Source organism: Lampris incognitus, chromosome 1 (assembly GCF_029633865.1).
Source record: "Lampris incognitus isolate fLamInc1 chromosome 1, fLamInc1.hap2, whole genome shotgun sequence".
NCBI lineage: Eukaryota > Metazoa > Chordata > Actinopteri > Lampriformes > Lampridae > Lampris > Lampris incognitus.
In genome coordinates, this window is record NC_079211.1 from 129,405,269 (window position 1) to 129,431,251 (window position 25,983).

The 25,983-nt window shown below is 43.6% G+C and overlaps 1 protein-coding gene across 1 annotated transcript in view; it reads right to left on the reverse strand.

The window, feature by feature from the left end:
* Positions 1–4,979: 4,979 nt before the first annotated feature.
* Positions 4,980–25,983, reverse strand: part of rimbp2b (RIMS binding protein 2b) — a 32,327-nt gene continuing 11,323 nt past the window's right edge. The window contains exons 9-23 of the mRNA XM_056284632.1: positions 20,157–20,308; positions 19,141–19,779; positions 18,910–19,059; positions 18,096–18,257; positions 14,521–15,309; positions 13,146–13,254; positions 12,481–12,606; positions 10,888–11,069; positions 10,370–10,538; positions 10,122–10,184; positions 9,618–9,721; positions 9,120–9,146; positions 8,540–8,611; positions 7,588–7,722; positions 4,980–5,174 (exon numbers count right to left, since the gene is read on the reverse strand). Coding sequence (XP_056140607.1) covers positions 4,980–5,174; positions 7,588–7,722; positions 8,540–8,611; positions 9,120–9,146; positions 9,618–9,721; positions 10,122–10,184; positions 10,370–10,538; positions 10,888–11,069; positions 12,481–12,606; positions 13,146–13,254; positions 14,521–15,309; positions 18,096–18,257; positions 18,910–19,059; positions 19,141–19,779; positions 20,157–20,308 — 3,074 coding nt within the window. The remainder of the gene's footprint in view (positions 5,175–7,587; positions 7,723–8,539; positions 8,612–9,119; positions 9,147–9,617; positions 9,722–10,121; positions 10,185–10,369; positions 10,539–10,887; positions 11,070–12,480; positions 12,607–13,145; positions 13,255–14,520; positions 15,310–18,095; positions 18,258–18,909; positions 19,060–19,140; positions 19,780–20,156; positions 20,309–25,983) is intronic.

Genomic DNA, 25,983 nt, shown 5'->3' on the forward strand with positions numbered 1-25,983 from the left:
TCACCCCCTCTGTCTTTGCTTTATGCCGCATCTCCTTGTACTCCTGTCCACTTTCTTCCTCTCTCTGACTATCCCCCTTCTTCTTTGCCAACCTCTTCCTCTGTATACTTTGCTGTACTTCCTCATTCCACCACCAAGTGTCCTTGTCTTCCTTCCTCTGTCCAGATGACACACCAAGTACCTTCCTAGCTGTCTCCCTCACTATTTCTGCAGTGGTTGCCCAGTCATCCGGAAACTCTTCACTACCACCCAATGCCTGTCTTAACTCCTCCCTGAACTCCACACAACAGTCTTCCATCTTCAACTTCCAACATTTGATCCTTGGCCCTGCCTTCACTCTCCTCCTCTTGGTCTCCAAAGTAATCCTACAGACCACCGTCTGATGCTGCCAAGCGATGTTCTCCCCTGTCACCACCTTGCAGTCTCCAATCCCCTTCAGATCATGACTCCTACATAAGATATAGTGCACATGTGTGCACGTTCCTCTACTCTTATGTCACCCTGTGTTCCTCCCTCTTCTTGAAATATGTATTCACCACAGCCATTTCCATCCTTTTTGCAAAATCCACCACCATCTGTTCTTCCACATTCCTCTCCTTGACACCATACCTGCCCATCACCTCTGTTCCCTTCACCAACATGCACACTGAAGTCCACTCCAATCACCACTCTTTCCCCCTTGGGTACACTCTCCACTACTTCATCCAACTGACTCAGAATTATTCTTTCTCTTCCATCTCACATCCAACTTGTGGGGCATATGCGCTGATAACATTCATCATCACACCTTCGATTTCTGGCTTCATACTCAGCACTCTGTCCGACATGCTACACCTCCAACACAGCTGACATACTCTTCCTTCAGAATTACCCCTACCCAATTTCTCCTCCCATTCCCACCATGGTAGAAGAGTTTGAACCCACTCCGATGCTCCTGGCCTTACCCCCCCCCCCTTCCACCTGGTCTCTTGCACACACAGTATATCTACTTTCCTTCTCTCCATCATATCAGCCACCTGTCTCCTTTTACCAGTCAGAACCAACATTCAAAGTTCCCACTCTCATTTCCACACTCTTACCCCTCCTCCTCTCCCGCTGCCTCTGGTCATGCCTTCCCCTTCTCCTTCGCTTTTACAGATTGCATTTTAATACCAGGTGTAAATGGGGTGTAAGGCAGGTGTAAATGCAGTCTGTACAATGTGCTGGCATACCTGCACAACTTCATCATTCCCACTCTGACCTCTGACCACAATTACCACCTGGGACATGCCACGGGGCTGTGGGAATCTGTACATGATTTTTTTTTAAACCTCTCAACGGGGAGGTCCAATCATTTATTATCCGGATACAGATCGCTTTTAATACCAGGTGTAAATGAGGTGTTAGATTGTTAAATAGTTTTTGCATATGTGGCTTGATATTTATACCAGCCAGAGTTTTGGGGAAACAAATAGGCATGCAAACATTACAAAATATCAAATTTATTTTGATTTTCTAAAAAAATTCACATGCACACCCACACATTTATTTATAATCATCAATATAGGCTATTTCTTATCATGAAGCTGGCACACAACTGCAGACTTTTAAACAATATGGTACTGAAGACACCATGGGGAAAGCTTGCACTGTTTTGATTATAAAGTTAAATGTACAAAAAAGGCAGTTTGAAAATCAATTATAAACATCTGAACAATTTACAAATGGACAAAGTACAAAAAGAGCAACAGTCAAACTGAATAAAACCAATGATTAATGATCCATAGGAAAAGATGCTTCATCAATTAGCTGTAGATTGACATGGCTGTTTGGCTGAGAATTGTACAGAAAGTATTAGAATGTTTTATACATTCCTCTTTTGGCAGTTTAAGTTCAAATCTGGTGTATAGAAAAAGATGGGCTAGATATTTTTTTAAATGGAGAGAATGAGATGGGGGAACAGAATGGTGTTAAGAGATAAAAGGTGGAAAATGTTTCATCTCACATACAAAGTTGACAACTGCACAATCCTTCTGGGTAGCTTTGAGAAATACATTGGCTTTCAATTCATCATACATTCACTACTCTGTGCTGGGCTGTTTGTATGCTGACGTTACAGTACTTGCGGCAGTGTGTGGCCCCACCAGAGATGGGTCTGGCGGCAGACTGAGCACACCTCCAACTCCTTCCCATGTCCTCTAACACCTCCCACCGCTAACCTTAACCACTTGCAATAATCGAATACCCAGAGCGTCACCAGTTGCCTGAGAGCGAAACAACCAACGACGGAGGAGTTTGAGGTGTCCTCAGTCCGTTGCCAGACTGGTGCCCCGCCATAGCACGTTGTAGGACAAACGTAGCCGCAAGATGGCGCATGGTTCATCTTGAGCTACCACTAGCACACTTTACCCTGTGCGTAATATGGGTTTCGCACAGGGTAAAGTCGAGTCAAATGCTGTTACGGTAGCACTGACTAATTTTGAAGCAGCAGTTTACTTAGAAGGAACCTATTGTTAACCAAAATGCTACCTAACTGCGAGTTGCGCTTCTGAGTGACTGTTTCAGATTGTGTAGACGTCACATCAAAAAGAAGCATTTCGCTCAGAGATAAAATCGGTCTGTGTCAACTACAGGGCATGTTCGAGGTGGTTGTGTTTTCAAAATGAAATGTGGTTTTGGACCACTTATAAACTGCATCTGAGGAATGCCTTGATGCATGCCTCAATAATCCAGGTAATGAAATCTCAGGAAGTTGGCTCAGTTCATCTGGACACAACGTTTAGTGCGCCTGAGTAAACAGTCGAGTTGATTATAAATCAGTGTTTTGGACCGTAAGCCATCCGTCATCTTGCGGCTACTGAACTGCAAAATGACGTCATAACGGGCCACTCAAGAACTTGGGACTACTGACTGAATAAATTGTTGGCTCCTTCGAAAAATGCAAATTCAGCACGGACTGGGAAAATGGTGGGGGCTTCTTAGAGGTAGTATTGTGTTTTATAATACTATCTTGAAAAAAATAAACAAAACAAACCAAAACCTATCAAGTTAAAAGTCGACGAAACATCCGGCAACGAAATATTCCAGCGAAGTCCAAAATTGTTTTGAATTGTGGATAAAAAAATTACACACATAGTTGCACATCAAACGTTTTAGATAACTGGCTTTTGTCCCTGAAGCCTATCAGTGTTATTTGTTCGTGTGCATGACGTCGAAAACGAAACCCTCACGGTCATTTCCAGCTCGCAACTGGATAGGGGAGCGGACTTTTGTGTATTTCTGTCCGTCACGTCGCCGGTTTTGTTTTCACAGTGCTTACGAATGAATAAATAACCATCTTTTACGGACAAAGACAAACCGGAGCCTTGTTGAGATTTCAAAGCTGCTCCGCAAGAAACAGACAGTCACACTAAGCTGCACATCGCTAAGACCAAGACATTTAATTTAGTTAAGTAAAAATTATTGAACACTGGACGCTCAGCTTGACAGAGAACACACCATTGTGCATTTATAAGGCAAATGTATGGGGGATGGGTCCACTAGACACTTAATCACCAATAATCATAAAGTGATGCGCGACCTACTGTACAAGTCTGTAGCATCCAGCATGTGCTTCTTTATCTGACGTCTGGTAAAATGTCGTATTAAGGGTTAAAGTCTTCCACCGGCTGTTATCGCAAGTGTTGAACTATGTGAAAAGTACAAGAGAAGTTCAGCGATTTGTAGATTAATCTTCAGTTCCTATGCCGCACTTTTGGTTTTTAAAGGGTGTATCTGATATCGCCGTGTCGGTATTTTAGCGACCCTGTACTGCTGGGAATGCTGATTGGCGGAGTCAGTCCATCATCCCGCGCTCACTTGCCAATCACGGGATGATTGGCAAGAGAGTTACGTCGGTCAGTGTGTGTGCCTGTGGTTGGTGGAGCAGAGGCTGGAGGGTTGCGCGCTGGGTACTGATCGTGTTGATTTGCGTGTGGAGAGACGACCAGTGAGTAGAGTTAATGGCGGTCTGTACGGCGTGGAAGTGGCCGACAACAGCCGAGACTAAAGACGACGTTCGGTTGTAAGTCGTGTAAGTGCGATCTGTATAGCGGTGAACGTTACAGTATTGCTCCCACGACACCATAATTAATGTTGGTCCAACAGGACCATAACTGCAACGGACCAATCGCGTTTTTGTGCTGTCGTGCCTTTGCGACCGGTGGGTTAGCTACCGGTTAATATTAGCTATCGGTCAGGTAAGTGTTTTGGTTAGGTTGAGGTTGAGTTTGTTTTAGGTTCGTTTCAGTCCTTTCTCCCGTGTGGCAAAGGCGCGACATTGCAACATTATTGGTCCTACAGCAGTATAATTACGAAATGGTGGGGAATAATGCCAACACGGCGATATTAGATCGTACGTTTTTTTAAAGTACTGCACGCTTCAAATGGATTTTAGAGACGCGTATCTGCGTGTGCTTTTTTAGGGTCGGGAGGGAATGTGCTGAAGTTAAGCATGCAAACCTCTCTACAGTGTAGATGACTGGCTTTACTGAACAAAGTTGAGTCAAACCTCTGATATATTCCTAGACTACTTATATAGGCCTTTACAGAAACGGACTCCGTGGCTAAAGTGATGAATATGCAACTTTTTTAGTCCTATATGTTGATCTCAGTCTGAAGCATTTAGTACCTAAAGTGTTTTTAACACTATTTTGTCCTTTCTTAGGGCAGCAAGACTTGAACCAAAAAGACTTTGAGGTAAGACACTCCATATTATATCAGCCAGCAGCATAAGGTCTCTTGACCATAATATCAATTGTATCATTCAAAATATGTAATGTAACTGGTTTACAAAATACAGCTTTCTAGTATACAACAACAGATGTACAAGAATATAGCATTTGCCAAGCTCACAAATGCCACCCATCCAATGTAATTATTCTTGTGAACTGAATTAAAATTGATATAACAAAGGGTTAACCATGAGGATGTTAACTGACATACTCAGATATGCCAGTAAATTATTTTACAGCGCCAAGTCTTTTCAATAGTTTCTTCCCTTTGGAGAGCAGTCCCTTTTTCTTTTTGGAGTACATGTCCAGTGGGCCCCTGATGGGACTGCCAGGCCCCACGGTGGCTGGGCCAGAGCCAGGGATGTGTGGGCGGACAGTGGGAGTGGCAGCTCCTCTGGACAGACCCGATTTTTCCAATGGAACCTAATGGGAGACCCGTAAGGGACAGTTCAGGGTGTTAAAAAGCCAGCCGTCTCACACCTCAGTCACTACTCCCCTTCACTTAGTCCTTTCTTTCTTAGTAGGGCCACCACGGCTCTAAATTTCCAAGTCTATCTTGCTGATCTTGGTAGTTCACATTTACTTAATGTTTGGATGTTGTCCTGTGCACTCAGGTGTACCACCTAACCCCTCTCTGCCATGTAGATTCTTTTGTCAAACCTGTATAATTAAGCTACAACACCATAGAATGTAAGCATGGTTCACCTCCAATACATGTTAACGCACATAACAACCAATTCTATGGAGACAAGATTACTCAAGAATGATTAATAAAGACAAGGGCAGTTCCTCCCACATATGAACAAGGGATACAGTAGTATGATATTGCATTTTAGGACAAATGGGATATATCTCTATCACATTCACTTTCCTTTTAAATATGTATTCACTCATACAACTGGGTTACAGAGAACTACATACTAATATCTTAATATTCCTTTTTTGTAATCATGAGCTAAAAGGCTCCTTAAAATTGCACTTAGGGAAAATGTAAGGTTCACAATTTGAATAGCATCAGGCTGTTTGTTTCATTATTGTGTGCCAAAACTGTACCATCTTTATGAGTCCAGATCAATAACAGCCTAAAAATCTTTGCTTTATTTATTTTTTTTAACTTTTATATGGAAAAGGAGAGGCTTTTTATTGAAAATTTTTAACGAATCGATCACTATTTCACAAGTAAAATTCAAGAAACAAATGCAAGTAAGATGAGGAGAAGCAATGTCTTGCGATCATCAAAATGAAATTTGATCATTTAGTTTGAAGTCAATTTCGATGAGAAAGATGCTATCTGTTTTTGCTATTTCACATAAGTAATTGTCTTTAGTAGAAAAGAGAAAGGTACGTCCTTTAGACAACTTAATTTCAGTCTTCTAGCAAAGGTTGTGGCAAAGATCCAACATCAGTGGAACAATGTGGCTGAAGAATGCCACTTTTTTTTAAAGACCCCTCAATGTGTGCAGATTTGGTAGTCTATAATTTCTTCTCATTTGTTGACTTGACTAAAAGTGCCAGGATGGGATGAGTCAAGTAAGTGCAAGGTTGTTTTCGGAGTACAGTAAATTCTAACTAAATTTTTTGACTAGAAAGGATAGTTGGACGTGCAACAATGGCCTTTTAGCTTACCATGAGTTACAGAAGGAGTCTCATTGCAGAGGACGGACATTGTCATATACAACACTCAGAGAAACAACTGAAGATACCATACTTCTTGTCTAATGCATTGGCTAGGGTTGCTATCCTAAGTATTTCGAGGAAAAGACAAGCCTAAAACTCATCCTAAATGCACAATGATGCTATATGAATGTCTTATGAGGTGTACATGTTGCATACCAGAAACTAAGGGCACCCATGTCATCTGCATTAGACGAGGGGAGCGTAATCTTGGTATCCTCAGTTGCTCACTTACGTGACGGAAACAGAGCCTTTAAGGTGTGAAATGAACACTCTTCTTCTGTTTTGCCAAGCGGGTGAGGAAAAAGAAGTAAAAAAAAATGTGGTGATGGCATTTATAATAATCTGCACTATGAGAATGACAAATTATAACACAAAGAAAGAAAATATCTGATGATACCTGTTGATATTCAAACAATTCCATTGTTAAACATATAATTAGCATCACATATTTACATTTATTACTAAATAATTCTGAAATTATTCTCTGATGGCAACATAAGCTAAGTAATGTTTTGCGTGCTATTTTACAAGAAAGCAATATACAAAACAAGGCTTTCAAGAGCAGATACAAAAGTTGTACTATACTAGGCTTCTTCCATAAAAAAAACTTTCAGGAATTCATGCATCTGGGATATAGAACATGCTGAGCTACAGACTACATAGTTCATTTCTTCGTACATCAAAACTATTTACTCTATTAGAAATGATTTTAGATCCAACACAGAATATATTCATAAAGCATCTTTTACAATGCTAAATATACATGTGCAAAAAAAAATTGTAATTGCTGTTTTTTTAAGACATGACAGAAAAAGTAAAAAGTCACAGGTGCCCCTTCGCAGCCTTCTCTTTAATTCTCTTTGAAAAATGCTTTATGAATACAGTATATCCTTGTACGATACAATGCATATCTTTTCCCTTTCACAGCAGTAAACATGAAAAATAAAAGTACCCCTCTCAGGTATACGTTTTTAAAGTTTATTTTTTTTCCATAGGTCTCAGACATCTTTACAGTGTAATGCTCCAATGTCAGAATTCCCATTATAATTAGAGCAATGACACAAGCACAAGACACAAAAAACTAAGGGAGCAGGGAGATAGAGGGAACGGAAAAGAGCAAATGGATGACAGAGGGCTAGTACTGCGAAGGAGCATGTACCCTTTTGGTCTTTATCCGTGCCGGAGTGTCCTGGGGGTATCGAGATGGTGAGTCAGTGAGAAAAACCTCTACATCATCAGGCACTTCTTCTAGAAAGTTGGATGGAACAAGTCCTTTGTGTCCATTGAGCTCACCCTGGGGAGTACAGGGAGATAGTCAGGTTTCCTCTGGTCCATGAATCTCTTGAAGTGTAAATGTTGCATGCATGTACACACACAGTTTGTTCTCCAACTCATAGAACAAGGTATGGAGTTTGTGTATGCAAACCATTGATTTGCCAAAAAAAATTTTTAAAAAAGAAAGAAATTGGTTAGGTTCTCATTAAAAGGTCAACAAAACACTGCAGTTTAGATAAGATCATGGACCCCATCTGCGATTTAAAAAAATGCCAGAATCTGGGGAAAATGTTGGGATGGGCTACATACAGGTATCAAACCACACCCTGCAGTTTGTTTTTTATTTACCTTTGGGAAAAGCTCAGTCTACTCTGAATAATGCTCTAAGTTCAACAGCAACCACGTAGGGGAAGCTAGAACACTAATTCTGTAAGCTAACTATAAAACTATATATAACTACTTATAAAACTAGAAAATCACACAAGCGCTATAAAAAAAAGCCCATGATCAAATGAGAACTACTGAAAAATGCAATAGAAAGTAGAAGGGTGTAGTCGGGGGTCGTAACTCATATCCCATCACGTAGCCAAGCCTACGACAGTCCATGGCTGTAATAATGCAGTTAAACTCCAGAAGCAGCACGTTGCTGACATTCACTGTTTGTGTATAGATTGCACTAAAATGTCAAGAAAAGCACCAGGGTCGATGTCTCTGACTAGGATGTGTCCAAGTACATCAGTATTTAGTGAAAGTAAGTTGTTGTAGTGTTGTGTAGACCTTTAAAGACTTGTTGCATTCTGAACATATGATATATAACTCAAATGCTGAGTACTCACATAGTAAAAGCCATCTTCATCTATTTCACCAAAAACTGTTATGACATCACCGGCGCAGAATGTCAATTCAGCCTGTCAAAGAAGAAAGAAGCTTGAGATTTGCTTGTCCCTGACATCTGTTGTTTATGCCAGTATGAGTCTTCAAAAGACATCAGATCTACTAGGATTTGACAGGTGTGAAATGCTGTGCTTCCTTCTCCAAATCAATATGATGCATCATAAATTAAGAGTGTCAATTCAGTTCCAGCAGACAAGGCTGTCACAATTGTAAATGCATCAAATGCGGAAACTTTGGAGAGGATTGCAACACATCAGGCATGTCTCCTTGGGGAGGGGGGGCTCTCTAAAAACACAGAAACCAAACGCAGTGTATGTAGGAGACAGCCTGACACAAATGACAGACCAAGGTTTTGGGGAGAGATGCTGACTCAAGCAATGCACGAGGGGCTGTGTTCAAGACCACCAGGGAGCGAGGGCTGAGGCCCATCATCTGAAGCCCACCTCCTCAAAGCACTCCAACAAACGGGGAGGAAACACACACGGAGCAGACAGTACCGTACCCTCTTCCATCCTCACTCACCTCATCATTCAGTCTGTTGCCCTCATACTGTGTCGGTGGCCGTGCCAATAGAAAGGTGAGAGTGAGTGAAACCAGTGGGGAGGGGCCACACATTCAGAGTCACGTCTAACACAATTAACACATGGAGCTAGGCCTTTCCTTTAAGTCCATGGGTTAGATTTATGCCTGTTTATATTTCAAGAGGTGGTCATGTTTAAGACTGAGCTGTCTGAGCAGTGTGTCATTTAACAACATTTGGTGTTCAGTTTGCTTGACTCAAAAACCATATCTGCACATACCTCAGTACATTTTGTCTGATACACTCAACAAAGTACAAACAACAGGTAGTTATCTTAATGCCATTTAAAGCTGTTAGTTATAATTGAATTTATAAATGTCTGTGCACTCGAAAATTCTCTCATAATTTGATCTGTGACCTGTTTATTTGTTTATGCGCCTGTTACATGAACTGAGAATAGGGAAGATAAAAGTAGAGAAGTATCTCCAGAAATGCAATACCTCTACATCCACATTAGGAGAGCTCTCTCGGGGGTCATAGTCATAGAGGGCCACCATTCTCCGTGTAGACATTGGGTGTTGACGCCCACTTCGCCTGTTCCTCTCTAAGGACCGGAGAGAGAGAGAAAAAGAACGAGAGAAAGAAGATGGAGTGAGAGTGGTCACTTGGGAATGATGGGAAAAATTTTTGAGCACATTGGCTGAAGAATGTAATGGCAAATGACATAATGTGCAACCAATTAATCAATAACCTTGCTAGCCATAGAGTGACACAAGCCAGAGAGGTCACCAGAAAGTCACTTATTGTGACTTTCTGGTGACCTCTCTGGCTCACAAGGCTAACGGTTAGCATGTTAGTAATTAGGGGATGATTCTCAGTGGCGATACGTTGAGGTGAAATTCATCTTTTAATGGAAAACAGTTAAAAATGGTTTAAGACTGTGATGGCTGAAATGAAAGGTATAAGATGACGCAGAGGGCAGAAGATCGTCTCACTAGACACACCTCTCTTGGACTTTCTGGACCTGCGATTTATTGAGCGGCCATCTTTGAAACGGTTGCAGTTCACTTCACAAGAAAGCAGAGGAAAACAATAATCAAGAGGGAAGAGTATAGCTAGAGAGAGATGAGAATATTATCAGTAAAGGACAATTTAGAACAGCGCAAAGCTGGGCAGGCAGACGCAGAGGATAAAGGCAAAATAAAAGAGAAAGGAAATGAGCAGTGGGGAAAGTGAAATACGCAGTTAATACCTAATTTCTCCACGGGAGTATTGAGTGGGAGAAAGCCCTGTTTGAGGAGCTGGTCCATCATTTCATCATCCTCCGTCTGGATCTCGGAGACCATGTTACAGGGGATTAGACCTATCCGGTCACGGATCTCTGCTCTGTAGAACCCATCTGTGTCTTTATTCCCAAACACCTTAAGGACAAAAAACAATGTTCATTTGATAATTCTTACAGCAGCTGGATATCCATGACTTACAACAGTTAGAAAAGTAAGTAGTAATTACAATGTTTACATCTTAAACAGGTAAAGCTCCTGCTTCAGTATAGATAGAATTACTGCAAAACTGGAATAGACTTTAATTCCTACAGTGACAATATTTTTGGCTCACAGAAACAAATGTTCCTTAAGTTCCTTCTTGGTAAATCATTTAGAACTAGATAGAAAAGGCCACATTAGAATGTTTTGTTTTTCATTTCTGGTTTCTTTTCAATGTAGGTCAGATCTGGGAGCAGGGCCGAGTGTCTCAGAGTCAAGCCACCACCTTGATTATCTGGCCCTCCTTGAAGGGCAGCTCCTCATCTGCAGCATCAGGGTTGGGGGACATGGACAGGGGGTCGTAGTCAAACAGAGCCACAAATATACGGGTCAGGTCCTCCGGTTCTGATTCCTCATAGTACTCCGGGGAGCGTCGCCCCCGGCCCTGCCTGCGCCCGCCATAGCCGTCTGAAAACACAGAAGAGGCTTCTGCTGCTACTGCCAGCCTTCTACAGCCACGCTGGCTGCAGGGGCAATGGGAGCAGAAGATGTCTCTCTATTAGAGCTGACAGGGGAGAGGGCGATGAGACACTAGTGTGAAAAAAGAGCCAGAGGTCAATTGATATAATTATACTAGAGTATAGTGTTAATCTGCTTCGCTTGTCATTAATTCAGTCACATTGTATTCATGCATAGTTAGGCAAGGAATACATCTCTTTGCAGTGGACTGACATCAGTGCAGCAACGTTCACACATCTCTGAGTGCTGGCATGACAGGCCCCACATGTGGCAGAGCACTTTTGCAACACACAGATGCATACGTGTAGACACGACACAGACAGGGAAGACGAGCAAATTCTAACAAGCAAATTCTTTTTGGTGCAAGGGAAACCAAACGACCATGCACATTAAGAGAACGGGGGAGATCATTTTACATAGCACTTTGGTTCATTGCTGTTTCACTGCCTTATCTCACAGAGGCTGACTGAACACATGCTTTCCTGGTGTTGACAATGAGGAAGTTGCATTCAGATATCAACGCAGACAGGGGAAATGTCATGCTTCATCCACATCTGGAATCAATTTACGGCAAAAAGGGAGGGGCATCCCCAAGGGAAATTAGAGCATTATGCCAAATGCCACATTAGTTATTTTTTTTCTATGCGGATATCAGGCGCAGTGAGGGGGAAAGCATGAACCTGATATCAGTTGCCCATGCTTCTAATGGATCACCATGTTAAATCAAATGTTCAAATGGCAGAATTCTACACTCGGTTTGACACTCAACCAATGGTGGGACCAATCAAAATTAGTGTTTTGGGGACAAGTCCTTCATCACGATTAGAATGGTGTGACACTTGTGTTTGATTTGGATGGCGGCATATTTGTGAATGTGCAATGAAGTGATACCAACGTGACGGGAATGGGCAAACCCATTCAAGAATATCTTTCCTTCTCATTGTATTGTGAAGGAGTCATGCAAACTTAAAGAGGAACAAGTCTGCTGGCCCAGAGAGACAGGAGAAGGAATAGAGGTTGGGAAGGTGTGGGTGGAGGGCTGGGTACGGAGTGTGAATGGGGAAGGGTGGGTTGGCTGGGATTTCTGGGATTGAGGCTTTTGGGGTACATACAGGGAGGGGATTCTCATTCTCCAGCCACGGGAAAAGCCATCTAGTCTTCCCCCAGTCAGCGCTTGAACAGCTAAACTAAACTGAACAAATCAACAAGCTGTCCAGAACATAAAAAAAAGAAGGAAAAAAAAGACCACCATTCACCTACTGTATGATATCACTGCATATGTTCAAAAACAACAGTTTCTTTGGTCTTTCTGTCATTGTCAAGGTTGAATTGTCACCTGGAGAGAAGCTGCACCACATACCATATTGATGCTCTGAGGACATAGATCGCCATATCCTGCGGCGAGCTACACTGCCATAGTAAACATCCTCCTTGACAGGTGAGAGGTTCCCCTCACTCCCCTCACTGTTACTGTCCATGGTGATCTCTACAGAAGACACCAATCACAATGTTACGGTCAGAGACCCCCCCCCACCCCAGCAACACACACACCCCGCTCTACCCTATGGCCCATTCAGTCATGCTGAGAGAGTAGGATGATGGTGGGAGCCATGGGAGGGTAGAAGGCAACAGCTTTCACTCTGGAGTTATTTTGGTGTAAAACAGCAATGCTTGCACTGTCGTGGCAGGAGGGGGAGGTCAAATTGGGTGCTTATGAAAAGATGTTAGCCCACAGTAAAAGAAAAAAAAACACAGGCACAATATAACAGTGTATCTAGGGCAATCTATTTTTCTAGGCTGCACATGAATGCTTGGCCAGTCCAATTTATGAAGATGGATGACTACAGTTGGCCTAGTACACCCCTACAAGGTTCTACGTGGTTGTTAGAGCTCATGTGTCTAATGGTAGAGATGTATATATAGCACAGCTCACATGGGGGAACGAACACACGGTTTAAAATTCACAACATCAGTGGCCCTGCAGGAGGAGCGTGAGGCTTCTCCTCAAGAGGTGACCTCACTAACCAATGGACGGGATCGGCCGTCGCTGTGGGGGGGTGCCGACGTGGACCAGCCTCCTCCCTGAGTGGTCTAGACGATCAGAGCGTCCATGTGATGACGAGTTCCCAATGATCTTTAGAGCAGGAGACAACATAACCTTGGTTAGCTATGACTGGCCTTGTCTCAACCTCCCACTAACCCCCCTCCCCCATCCAAAAAATAAAAAGTAAAACAAGACATAAGCACCCATTACAGACATTCAAAACAATTCACAAAACCTGTTTAAAAACAATTGAAAAGCCTTAAGAGCAAATGATGTTGCTTCCATTTGTCCTTAGGGAGGCAAAAGAAGAGAAACAAAATCCAATAAACCAATGAAACCATCGACACAACCAACTTAAATCAACCCCCAACACAACAATGTGGACTGGGGGTGAGGCAGGGTCAGATGTTTAGCTAAAGACCATTTGTTTGGTTTGTTTTGTTCTGTGCATGTCAGCTCCTTCATGAGAAAGTAAGCAAAGACAGTGTGATAGAGGGAGATGAAAGAAAAGAGGAAAAGGGGGGAATGAGTCAATGTGTGTGTGAGTGTGAACAGAAAATGGCCAAAAATAAGAATGAGAGGGAGAGAAGTATAGAAGAGGACACCACTAGTTCAGACTAACCAGCATTACTTCATGCTAAGGACTAATAGCTTATTTATATGCGAGAAATATAAGTACTCCCCAAGCTAACTTCTACTGTGACAAAGAGAAATGTATTTTCTGGAAAGACAGCGAGAGAGAGAAACAAGAGAGCTAGTTCTTAAGCACTGGTATGAGAGTGGGTTAAGACCTGAGCCAAAGTAAAATTAATCAACCCGAGCTAGAAAGGGTATGTTCTGCCATAACGTTGTATGTGAAGCAATGAGAGGCAGAACATGCTAGAATACAGATCCAAGTGCAAGCTAGAGCAAATGGGTGTACCGTACTAGAAGACTACATGTAAAAGATGTATCAAAGCCCATGGCTGGCAGAGAGAAGAAAAGGGCAGGGAGGAAGATGCAAACAGCACATCCCCATGTGATGCACAGAGAAACACCCGTGGTTTAGCTGCTACGTGCCTTTAAATGGAACCTTTTCCCTCTGAGACATGAGGAACCAAAACTAGTTAAATGGCCTTTAGGTAATCAAAAGATTGATGTTCCATTTATGAGCAAACTCATACACTCATTAAAACATCAAATAAGAACAACCATGAACAGGTGATAACTTGTTAGAAAGTTGTAAATGAAAAAAAAAATAAAATGAAAGGAAGGGGTATACCCATAAAAGAAAAAAACAATACGACATTAAGAAAATAGAATGGCTGCTTCTTGCTGATGGAATGCACAGTACAGCAGAAAGTCTGAATCACACACCAGCGGCTGGTCCCGGTTGAGTCTGGACATAGACTGGGCCCTAGCCTCCCTGTGCGGACTGTAATAGACCCTGTCCAGCTCGTTCAGCCTGCCCTCGCTCAGCGCTCCCTCCCTGGAGTAGCTCCTGGGCCCTGCCTCTCGACCAGGACCAAAGTGCTCCCTGTTTCTAAAGTCCCCCGTGTGGACCGACTTGGCTGCAGACACAGGGGCGTCACAGAAGTCCTCATCTACGCTGCACTGGCGGGTGAGAGTCCTTTTACGGCCCATTGCCAGGGCCCGCCGCTCTACAGGCCCCTCGCAGTGGATGATGCGGACTGGACCCCGCATGAAGCCGGCTGGGGCGCAGTAACCGCGGCGACCCCGACCCAGAGAGCCCTCCTCTTCGCTGCCACAGTCCAGCCCACTGTCAGGGCTCTTGGTGTTCTGACGGTTGGGTCTTCCCAGGCTACGCTCCTCCATGGTGTAACCGTAGCGGCTGTCAGAGAAGCGGGGGTAGGAGCGCTGGCGTTGCAGACTGCGGCAGCTCTTGCTGGGGGAGAGCTGGTTGTGCACGTGGGGGTCCTGCTGGTAACTCCGGGGGCTCCTCCGCTGAGCATGGGGCGTCCCTGGTTGGCTGCTCTCCTCATAGCACAGGCGTTGGCCCAAGCTGTCCACCCCATCCGGCTCCTCCTCAGCCACCTCAGGGATGCTGTGGAGACGTTTGCTGCGGAGCGACTTCTGCTTCACAACCTCCCTTTGGAGGTCCCAGCAGTCCCTCTCCTCTGCTAGGTCCTGACGTTTGTAATATGCCTTCAGCCGTGACGAGGAGGCAACAGTCCACATTTTTTTCATCAGTTCAGTCAGATTCAGTTCAATTCAAAAGTTTCAGTTTAGATTTGGGGGAGGGGGTTGTATAGTTTTTCGAAGGTTTTAGAACAGGCAGGAAACAACACAGTTTGTGAATAGAAATAAATGGGGGAAAAGACAAAATAAAGACAGAATTAGTTATTTGTGGCAGTGCAGTAAGACATGCAGAGTCATTCCGTGAGGAGGAAATGGCATGCTCCGAACAGGAATCTGAAGGCTGAAAAATGAAGTGACAATTGATCAAACTGAGCCCAGGTGTGGGGGTTACTTGTGGGAGAAGGACATGATGTATTAAGCTCGATGCAAAATCTTTCAGATGAAAATCAGTGAAAGAAAACCTACAGTTAAGTGTTAACAGATAAGAAATTAAAACTCTGAGGTGACTGAAATGATGAATTGATGGCAAACAAATAGTATTCATTCACATCAAAAATAAACAATGTAATGCTAAGAGTGATGAGGAATCAACTAAAAGGAGCAGGGAAGGGTCATATTTTTGATAATTTCAAATGTAATCTAAAATAGTATTTCCGGTATTCAATAGCATCCCACGGGAATTTATATTCAGTGTTCATATAAAACAATTGGAGACTTCACACGTAAGCCAATTTCACTTTTTTTTTTGTGGACTTTCCCCCCCCCCCAATTGTATCAGGCCAATTACCCCACTCTTCTGAGCTGTCCCGGTCACTGCTCCACCCCCTCTGTCGATCCGGGGAGAGCTGCAGACTACCACATGCCTCCTCCAATATGTGTGGAGTCGCCTGCTGCTTCTTTTCACCTGATAATGAGGCGTTTCGCCAGGGAGACATAGCGCGTGGGAGGATCATGCTATACCCCCCAGGTCCCCCAAACAGGCACCCCGACCGACCAGAGGAAGCGCTAGTGCAGTGACCAGGACACATGCCCACATCTGGCTTCCCACCCACAGACACGGTCAATTGTGTTTGTAGGGACGCCCAACCAAGCTGGAGGTAACATGGTGATTCAAGCCGGCAATCCCTGTGTTGGTAGGCAATGGAATAGACAGCCATGCTACCTGGACGCCCTGCCAATTTAACATTTTAGTAATGAATGTTAAATGATTTTCTCCCTCTGTCCATCAACACACAATTTCATTAATCATATTAAATGCTCTTTTTTGTCATCCCAGATTTGTTTTTTTCAAACTACAGATAGTTTTTCAGGGACATGTTGGGTTGGATAATGACATACAATATTGACTAATAAAATAATGGAAATGACGAAAGGCTGATGCAACATTGGTGTATTGAAACAAAGTCAATAGACCAATGAATACAAATGTTGAACATATTACTCTACATATTACTATACAGCTCAGTTGACCAATAAAACATAAAGGGAAAAACAGACCCTAATAAAATTTTTAAAAAGTAAAGAAATGTCCCCCAATTTAATCCATCCCAATAATGTTTGACCCTCTGATCACCGGCAAGGTAAAAACGACAGACCAATCACAGGACAGCAGCCAAACGGGCAGTACATCCACACATACTTATTGCACAGACTGAATGAAGACAGGTTTGTGTACGGACATGGTCAGCAACTACACTGACAACAAAGAAATTAATCATTACGACATGAGACAGACTTAACCAAAAATGAATACCTGCATTTAAGTGTTTACTTAAATGAGATTCCTATATGCACTTGATATGCCATGACCCCTTTTTGCTGATGATACAATCAATTCTTTGCCTTAAAGGATATTCCCATTCTTTTACAACCTGGCTCTTATTTTTTGCTATTGTGAATATAGGTTATGATATCGGTCGATTCCTCAGCTTCATTTTGGAGATTTTGGACACGGCAGCACTGCTAGACATCACTTTACATCACGCGACTTATGGGGCAACCAAACACGAGCCACTAAACCTGTCCTTTCAACAACAACAACTAACTCCTCAGTTTGACTGCATAGTGCATGATTTCCCATTATCTATGGCTTCTTACAGTCATGGCCAGGTAGTTATTTGATAAGTACTACTACCTACAATAAGTAAGATGGTCATTCCTGCAAGGTTGACCATTGATAATAATGGACATTTCAGGTAATAACTTAATTTTCACATTCATTTTCACTTTCAAAGATGTGGTTTAGTTTACTGGGTTAAACTGGACTTTCTGAAACATGTTTGACATAGTGTACCGTTGCCCTGTAAGACACCATTGCCAGTGGTGGTCCTGTATCTGAAATCTCCACAATGAAGCTGCTGAGTAAAATGATATCATAACCTATATGCAAGATGCCAAAAACTCCTAAAATACAACCCAGGTTGTAAAAAAGAAAAAGAAAAGAATGATCCCTTAACATCACATCCTGTGCGTAACATGTTGGCTGTTTACCTTTAAAAGATGTAAAACTTGTTCAAAGTTTTGTACAGTGTTTTAAAAATTGTATTGCAATCCAGAAATGGGGCAGTTATGCCTTTGGTTGACAGCCTCTTTTCTTGCATGATGTAAAGTATAGATATATGTTTACAAAGCCATTCATGTGAACTCAGATTTAAGTGAACAAAGCAGTGCTAGGGGTACATTCAGCAACCAGGGGCGCTCAGCCAGGCAAAGCCACAGAAGGCCTGAGTGTAGAGCTCGTGAACGAGAGCAGGGACTTTTTGCAGATGGCATGACCCTCCCTCCGCCCCTCACGCACATATCCCCTCTCTATCTTCCCTGATGACTAAAACCAAGAGGTGTGCCGTAGGTACCTTGAGAGTGTTGTGGGAGTTGATGCTGCGCCTGCGACCTTCTTCCAGCTGCATCTCAGAGTAGAGGTCCTCCTCATCCTCCTCCATAATGTCAGACAGATCAGAGCCACGGCTGCTCTCTGTGTGGTACTCCTCACTGTGGCTGTAGTGGTGATGATGGTGCTGAGAGCGAGAGGGACAAGAAGGTTGTCTGCTTAAACCACACAGAGAGTTGATTTTTTTTTATAAATTTATTTCTGATTTTTCCCTTTTTTCTCCCAATTTAGTGGCCAATCGATCCCTATTTTAATTCAAACACCCACCCTCGTACTGCATGCGTTCGCCAACTGCATCTCTCCGGCCGGCAGTCTCGAAGGAGACCGCCTCCCCACTTTCGTGACAAGGCGACTCCAGGCTGAACCACTGTTTTTTCCGACACACACAGAGACGCATTCACGTGACGAACACAAGCCGACTCCGCCCCCCTCCCGAAGACAGCGTTGCCAATGATTGCTGCTTCGAGTCTGGCCATAGTCGGATCTGACGAGACCGGGGCGCGAACCCCGGTCCCCAGTGGGCAACTGCATCGACACAAAGCCGATGCTTAGACCGCTACACCACAGACAGTTGATTTGAAGCAATATTTCTCTTAATCTGTTTCTCTCTAGCATGCAACACTTTGTGGATGTTTGGAAGTAGTTAACCTCTAATTTTACCTGGCTCTGGGATCAGCTTTAACCCCTGTCATTCAGTTGTTTCTTCTTTTTTTTCCCCTCCAGCTATCAATATGTACATACATAGTGTGCACACATTTTGCTTGTTTTCTGTAGTGTACCTGTCTGCCCAGCTCTGAGCCCCTCAAGAACTCATCCACTGAAGCTCCTCTCCTCCGAGCATTGGGAGAGTCATAACCATCTTCCTCTTCATCGGAGTTCAAAGGATGCAGAGCGTTGCCCCGCTCACTGAAGATGTTCCTCTTCTCAACCTGACATATGAAACAAGTAAATATACTCAACTGTTCCAAGGGTACTGAAAATATTGTCATTCTAGGTAAGTTCTCACACACCCGGTTGCCCTCAGCAAACACTCTCTGGGCAGCTTCCCTGGCCATGGCCTTGGCGATGGTGTTGGGAATGGGTACTCCCTGAGGCTGTGGCAGGATCCTCTGAGGAGAGGGAGAGCGGTGCGACTGGAAGTGCGGTGGCTCCAGCGTAGGTCCACACATGGGTGGAAGAGGAGAAGGGGAGCGCTCCCAGGGTGGGCCCGACCGCATACCAACCTCATGCTCTTTGGTTTCTGACTCTCTGGCACTTACTAAGGGTTTGGACTTTGATATGAGGTGGGGCTGGAAATGAGGCTGGGGATGAGGAGAGGGGTGGCGGACAGGCTGTGTATGAGGCAGTGTGTGGGCCTGGGCTTGAGGCAGTGGCTGGACTTGGGGTTGAGGGTGAGTTGGGGGATAGGTGGATGGGTAAGGTGGATGGGTTTGGGAGTGTGGGCAAGGCATAGGGAGGGGAGATGCAGTGGTGCGGCGGGAGAGATGCGGAGAGCCCAGGAGATTGTGTGGAATGATGGCCACAGGTGAGTCCTGGGACTCTCCTTGTGTTGACAACGTCCTTACAATCACTTCCCTGGCCTCCAGACACTGGATCCTGTTCAGCTCCACAGTCACATAGTCTGCTGTAGGGTACAAGACCTCTGCTATCTACAGACACACGCATGCACGCGCGCACACACACACACACACACACACACACACGAACCAGGACAAGAATCAAATTCAGAATGTCAGCATTAACACACACTGCAACCTCACTGTTGGATAAGCCTTTCTATGTGCATTTGCGGTTTTTGAATCAATGTCTCAGATTTAGGGAAACTCTTAGAATGCAACACAGAACCTGTTTCAGCTTTGTTTGCGAATCATTGAACTACATAAATGCTGCTGTCTCCATGGGCTAGATATTAGTATTACATCAATTATCGTCAGCAGATGGCAGTATTGTCCTTCTCTTGAGAATGACAAAAGCTGATTTTTGCAGAACACACACTCTAAACGACAATTTGGCTTGATATTGATACCTTTTGTCCCTTTGTGCATACAGCATAGCCAATTACGTTGGCACCGTTGGAGGTTCCTGCAGGGGTCAGAGGTGGGGGCTTCCATCTAACCTGCAGGACCCCGGGAGTCTGACTGCACTGGACCTGCACTTCCTGTGGGGGGAATGGGGGCCCTGGGGAGCACAACACACGCACTGGATGAGGAGAGAGAGAGGGAAAAAAAATAAAAAAAACATTGGCTGAATTTTTTTTTTTGTCTTTTTGATCAACTGACAATGTGCTGACCTGATTCTGTGCAATGCACATTTTTAATGTTTGATAATCATGACAGAATGTTATGAAACAAGGGTTTTCTCAATGCTGTGGGAAAAGGATAGTGTGCCTCACAGGTGTGCATGTGTGGAGAATATTCATCATATTCTTAGCAAATTTTATAATTCCACTATAATTATGTAATCTTCTGTAAATTGTGTAAACACAGCATCCATCTCACGTTGTCCGTCTTGGGAGAGAGATCCCTCCTCTGCTGCTCTCCCTGAGGTTTCTTCCTATTTTTTCTCCTTGTTAAAGGTTTTTTTTAGGGAGTTGTTCCATATTTGATGCGAGGGTCTAAGGACAGGATGTTGTGTTGCTGTAAAGCCCCTTGAGGCAAATTTGTAATTTGTGATACTGGGCTATACAAATAAAATTGACTTGACTCGACTATGTCAACCTCGAAATGGCCAAGTATTTCCACTTACGTATTGTTGACACGATATGTTTTTGCCGATGCAGTCAAAGGGAAAACACTCTTGATCAAGTATTTTCTTCCAGTTACAGTCCAGAATTAATCAAACTAATTGATGACGATATCTAATAAGATAAGATACTTTATTGTCATTGTGTACACACAACAAAACTTCGTTTGGTGACTCTCAGACCAGCAACACTAGACAAGGTAAACGATTAAAAAAAAAAACAAGAACAAACAACATTTAGTATATATAAGTGAGGTAGTAAAAAGTGAGGTAGCAAAAATGATGAGACAATAAAAGACAGCAGCGGCTTTTAAAGTTCAAAACAGTGCGTGGGGTTGTTATTGCACATAGTTGTCCATATTGCAGCGGCTTTAGCACCAGTTAGTCCTCAGCAGCTATAGGCAGGTGTGAGTGTGTGTGGGGTGTGGGGGGGGGGCGGAGGCTACAGCTCTAGCGAAGAAGCTGTTCCTCAGCCTGTTAGTCTGGGTTTTGATGGTGTGGTATCTTTTGCCCGATGGCAAGGGAACGAACAGACAGTGACCTGGGTGTGTTGCGTCTAATCACAGGTCGCTTGGTTTCAGCATATCCATATCATCCAAAATGGCCCATGCATGCTCACATCTTTAATTCTGCCTCTGCAGCCACATTCTCTACAACATTTCTTATAGCTACTCCTGCAGTTGTGACCTTGCCGTCCCTTGCAGAACACAGAATGGCTGGTGAAACTTTAAAACAGCATTTGCTCAGCAATTCTTTATTCCACTGGACAAATTAAAATCAGGAACGTCAAGCCAAAAAAACACTACCTTGGCTAAATGAACACACTCTGTTGTGAGAGTGACATACAATTTGTAAAGTAGATGAAGATACTTAAACAGCCTTTTCTGCCATCTGGTCCTTCCCTAGTGTCATTGGAGCTTCTTTAGATAAATCCTGTGCCTCTCGAGGACACTGTTGAACACACAAGGCCAACAACCTTTTCGTTATCTTCTCATCTCGTCAAAGTGGCCATGAATTGTAAGGGTCTAAGTATCTTTAATCATCAACACAATTTGCGTTCATCTTTCAAGCACATTCTTGTATAAGATCTTTTAAAAAAAGCCACAACCTCATAAACGCTGTTAACTACAGGTCAAAGTCAAAACTGCCATGTCTCTCTGAAGTGCTGAAAAAGAAAACCTTCTCCGATCAACTTACATCCTTTCTAAGTAAAAACATTTTTGAAAACTTTCAAAGTGGCTCCCAGTCGTTGCATGGCAGAGACCGCACGTCTTAAAATGACTAATGACTTCTTTTAGCGGCAGACAAGGACAATGTTCGATTTCAGTCCGTTTAGATCCCAGCACAGTATTTGACAGCACCAAGTAATTCTTTTAAATGGCCTTTAACAGGATTGCTATTAAAAGGTACCGCTCATCAGTTCACACCTGATCTCTTGGATATGATTTCCTCTTGTCACGTTTGGTAACTTCTTTTTGGGAGGGGGGGGGGTTCCCCCCCCTTTTTTCTCCCCAATTGTACCCGGCTAATTACACTGCTCTTCCGAGCTGTCCCGGTCATTGCTCCTGCCCCTCTGCTGAGCCGGGGAGGGCTGCAGACTACCACGTGCCTCCTCCAAAACATGTGGAGTCGTCAGCCGCTTCTTTTCGCCTGACAGTGAAGAGTTTTGCCTGGGGGACATTGCGCGTAGGAGGATCACGCTATTCCCCCCAGTTCCCCCTCACCCCCGAACAGGTGCCCCAACTGACCAGAGGAGGCGCTAGTGCAGCGACCAGGACACATACCCACATCCGGCTTCCCACCCGCCGACACGGCCAATTGTGTCTGTAGGGACGCCCGACCAAGCCGGAGGGAACACGAGGATTCGAATCAGCGATCCCCATATTTGTAGGCAGCGGAACAGACTGCCACGCTACCCAGACGCCCCAGGTTTGGTAACTTCTAATCTTCCGTAGCACATGCAGAGTGTCCCAGCATTCAGTCTTGGGTCAAATCCCCTTTCTCTAAATATGCTCTCATTAGGTCAAACAATTTAAAAACATGACATCTATTTTCAATGTTACAGTACAACACAGGCTACAGTGCCTACATATGAGATGATGACTCACTCTAAATGACTGCCTCACAGACATCAAATGCTGGATCAGACAAAACTATGACAAATCTGAAATAAGGCTAACTGGCCAAGCCCATTTCATTGGTTCAGTTTGCAACAATTAAGGTTCCATGACTGGGTATGTTAGGCTCTTTGCTAGCAACTTGGGGATAATTTTGGAAGTCGGCCTTAGGCTCAGTGAAAAGGTAAAAAGTTATAAAATTGTTTGTTCTCAAAACTGAGATTCGTTTTGAAAAGATCATTCTTGTATTTTGCTGTCCTTGACAAGGTCAGTGAGGCATTTGTGTCCTCACGCTTGAACTATTGCAGGTGTCTCTTCGGCAGCCTTAGTCACAAGGAAATGCCATGTCATAATTTGGTTTGAAATGCTTGACTTGTGATTAGTGTAACGGATCAAAAAACACTTCTAACTTGGCCACTTTGCAATGGGAACCTGTAAATTTCAGAATGGATTTTAAAAAGTTATTGTTCAATTTCGGCAGTTAGCTGGGTCTGGTTGTAGATGCTAAGTTTCATTGGGAGTGACAAAGGACAGGATTGGGAACGAGTATATTAGAGGGACAGCTCAGGTTGGATGGTTTGGAGACAAAGCAAGAGAGGCAAGATCGAGATGGCTTGGACATGTGTGGAGGAGAGATGCTGGGTATATTGGGAGTAGGATGCTGAATATGGAGCTGCCAGAGAAGAGGAAAAGAGGAAGGCCGAAGACGAGGTTTATGGATGTGGTGAGAGAGGACATGCAGAGGGCTGGCATGACAGAGGAGGATGCAGAGGACAGGAAGAGATGCAAACGGATGATCCGCTGTGGCGACCCCTATGGGAGCAGACCTGTGAACTACATTTAACCTGTTAACCCGAATGTGGTCTGAGGTGCTCAGGACAGGTCCAGTTTCAGGACAAGGCATGCAAAAACATTTTCTGTTGGGGCTGCTCAACTCTGGGGTGTTGATACAGAGGAAGTCAGAATAGCAAATTCTTAAAAACTTTTTTTTTATAAGGCAGCTTTTTGTTATCTATTGTTTTATTCTTATGGTGTTATGGCAGTTATTTCTCAGATTGACATTTTTTATTGTTCTAAATTTGGCAAAGTTCCTCGTGAATATTATGTAACTGCTTGTCTACTTTGTCCAATCGGCACCTATTGCATTTCTCTCCATCCTTGAAGAGGGATCTTTCCTCAGATGTTCTTCCTGAGGTTTCTCTTTTTTTTTTTTTTCATGACAAGGTTTTTTTCTGTGGAGGTTTTCCTCAGCGGAATTGAGGCTCAAATGATGGAGGTTGTCGTACAGAATGTGATGTGAAACTACTACAATAATAATATAATACAATAATATATGTGTTTATCAGACTGTGTATAGTACATATTTGTGTTCATTCATAGTGGTAGCATTATGTTGGCTGAGGAAACGTACAAGTGTGCCCACATTTTGCCATCAATGAATGTTAATCGTTGCCTGCTGCCAAATTCTTACTCATGATATCCTATAGAGCATGCAGAGACAGTGTGCTGTTTTCACAGTCTGTCACTGCCGCCTGCATACTAACCAACAGGCCCCATCTGTGCAGAGCTACCACTACACTGCAGTCCTACAGTCACAGAGCAGATACAGTCAGCACTATCACAGAACTGCAACCTACAGCTGGGTCTGAGGACCTTCATCAATGCAATCTTAATCACATTTCCCCACTGGCTGTCAGTAGAGACCCGCTTTCAAAGCAGGAGGACTTTACGCTGTGTATTTGAAGAATGCGTTTCTTCTTGTCATCTTGAAACAATACCTATCAAGAATAACAAGCTCCTACGAGAACTGAAATGAGTGTTTCAGCGGCGCTACTTTCATTTTTCCTAAATGCATAGACACAGATTTCCACACGGGGAATTGGGTCTGCTTGGTTGTGACTAATGTGAATACAAATATTGTATCACGATGAGATGAATTGTCAGCCGTTTAAAGGACATGTTCTGTGTGAGGAAAAAAAAAATAATACACCGATACTTCATCCCCTGTTGTCAGTGGTCCTCAAGCACTCACGCTGGGAGCATTTCAGGTCTCCAATTAAAATGTTCAACAGCACATCACTTTAAGAACTCATCATGTCAGCCAATGGCTTATATGGTTTGAACATTGTATTAAGCATTGAGATTCAAGCAAATGACTGCATATTGTGTAAATACCCAGTGAGCAGAGGCATGGATAACAAATATTTTCAGCAACAATGTGTAGGCTACATGGAAGGTCATGCAATTGGGCTTTTAATCTGCAGGAATGACATCACTTCCCAGTCTGCTGTCTTTATCTTGCTGTGTGCCACCATGCCGTCATCAGGATACAGCTCCCAGTGTTTCTCTGTGATGGGCCTAAACCCATGCCACACTGCTATACGCAAACACCATATCTGTCTCTCCTATGGACCCCCCACCCACCCACCTCAAACTACTGTCCTCAGGAGAATTTAGTCACTGTGTAAAACAACACTGATGTCTCCATGCACTGTATTTCGTTTGATCACACAAGTAGCTGACTGGACCTGTACCTCTGCAAACCTCACCCCAAATATATCAACCGTGTAAATTCTCTTGGCTGTGGAGAGGATCATACATATTACATTCTCACTGCACTGTTAAAAAGGATTGCTGTAGCAGGGAAATCAGACTGAGATCAAGTATAAAGCTAAGTGGTGAGACCCAGGTTTAATGCTGCATGCACCAGCAAAGCAAGGAGCCTCATGAGAAAAAGACAAACACACTATTTACACACATTAAAGTTTGAGGGTTGTCTTTTCCCCAACCACATCTGTTTTACCCCCCTCATCTCTGGTGATATGCAGCTTAGTTCAGCAAATGCTTCTACAATGTCTACATGTTACACTTTCTCTACTTCTACCATACATGACTCTTATCGCAGTTGCACAAACAAATCCTTGAGGACAATCCAAGAGAGACTGGAGAAAAATTGAAAGCAAGTCTCAGATGTGTGTCAGGTTTGCCTTTGTA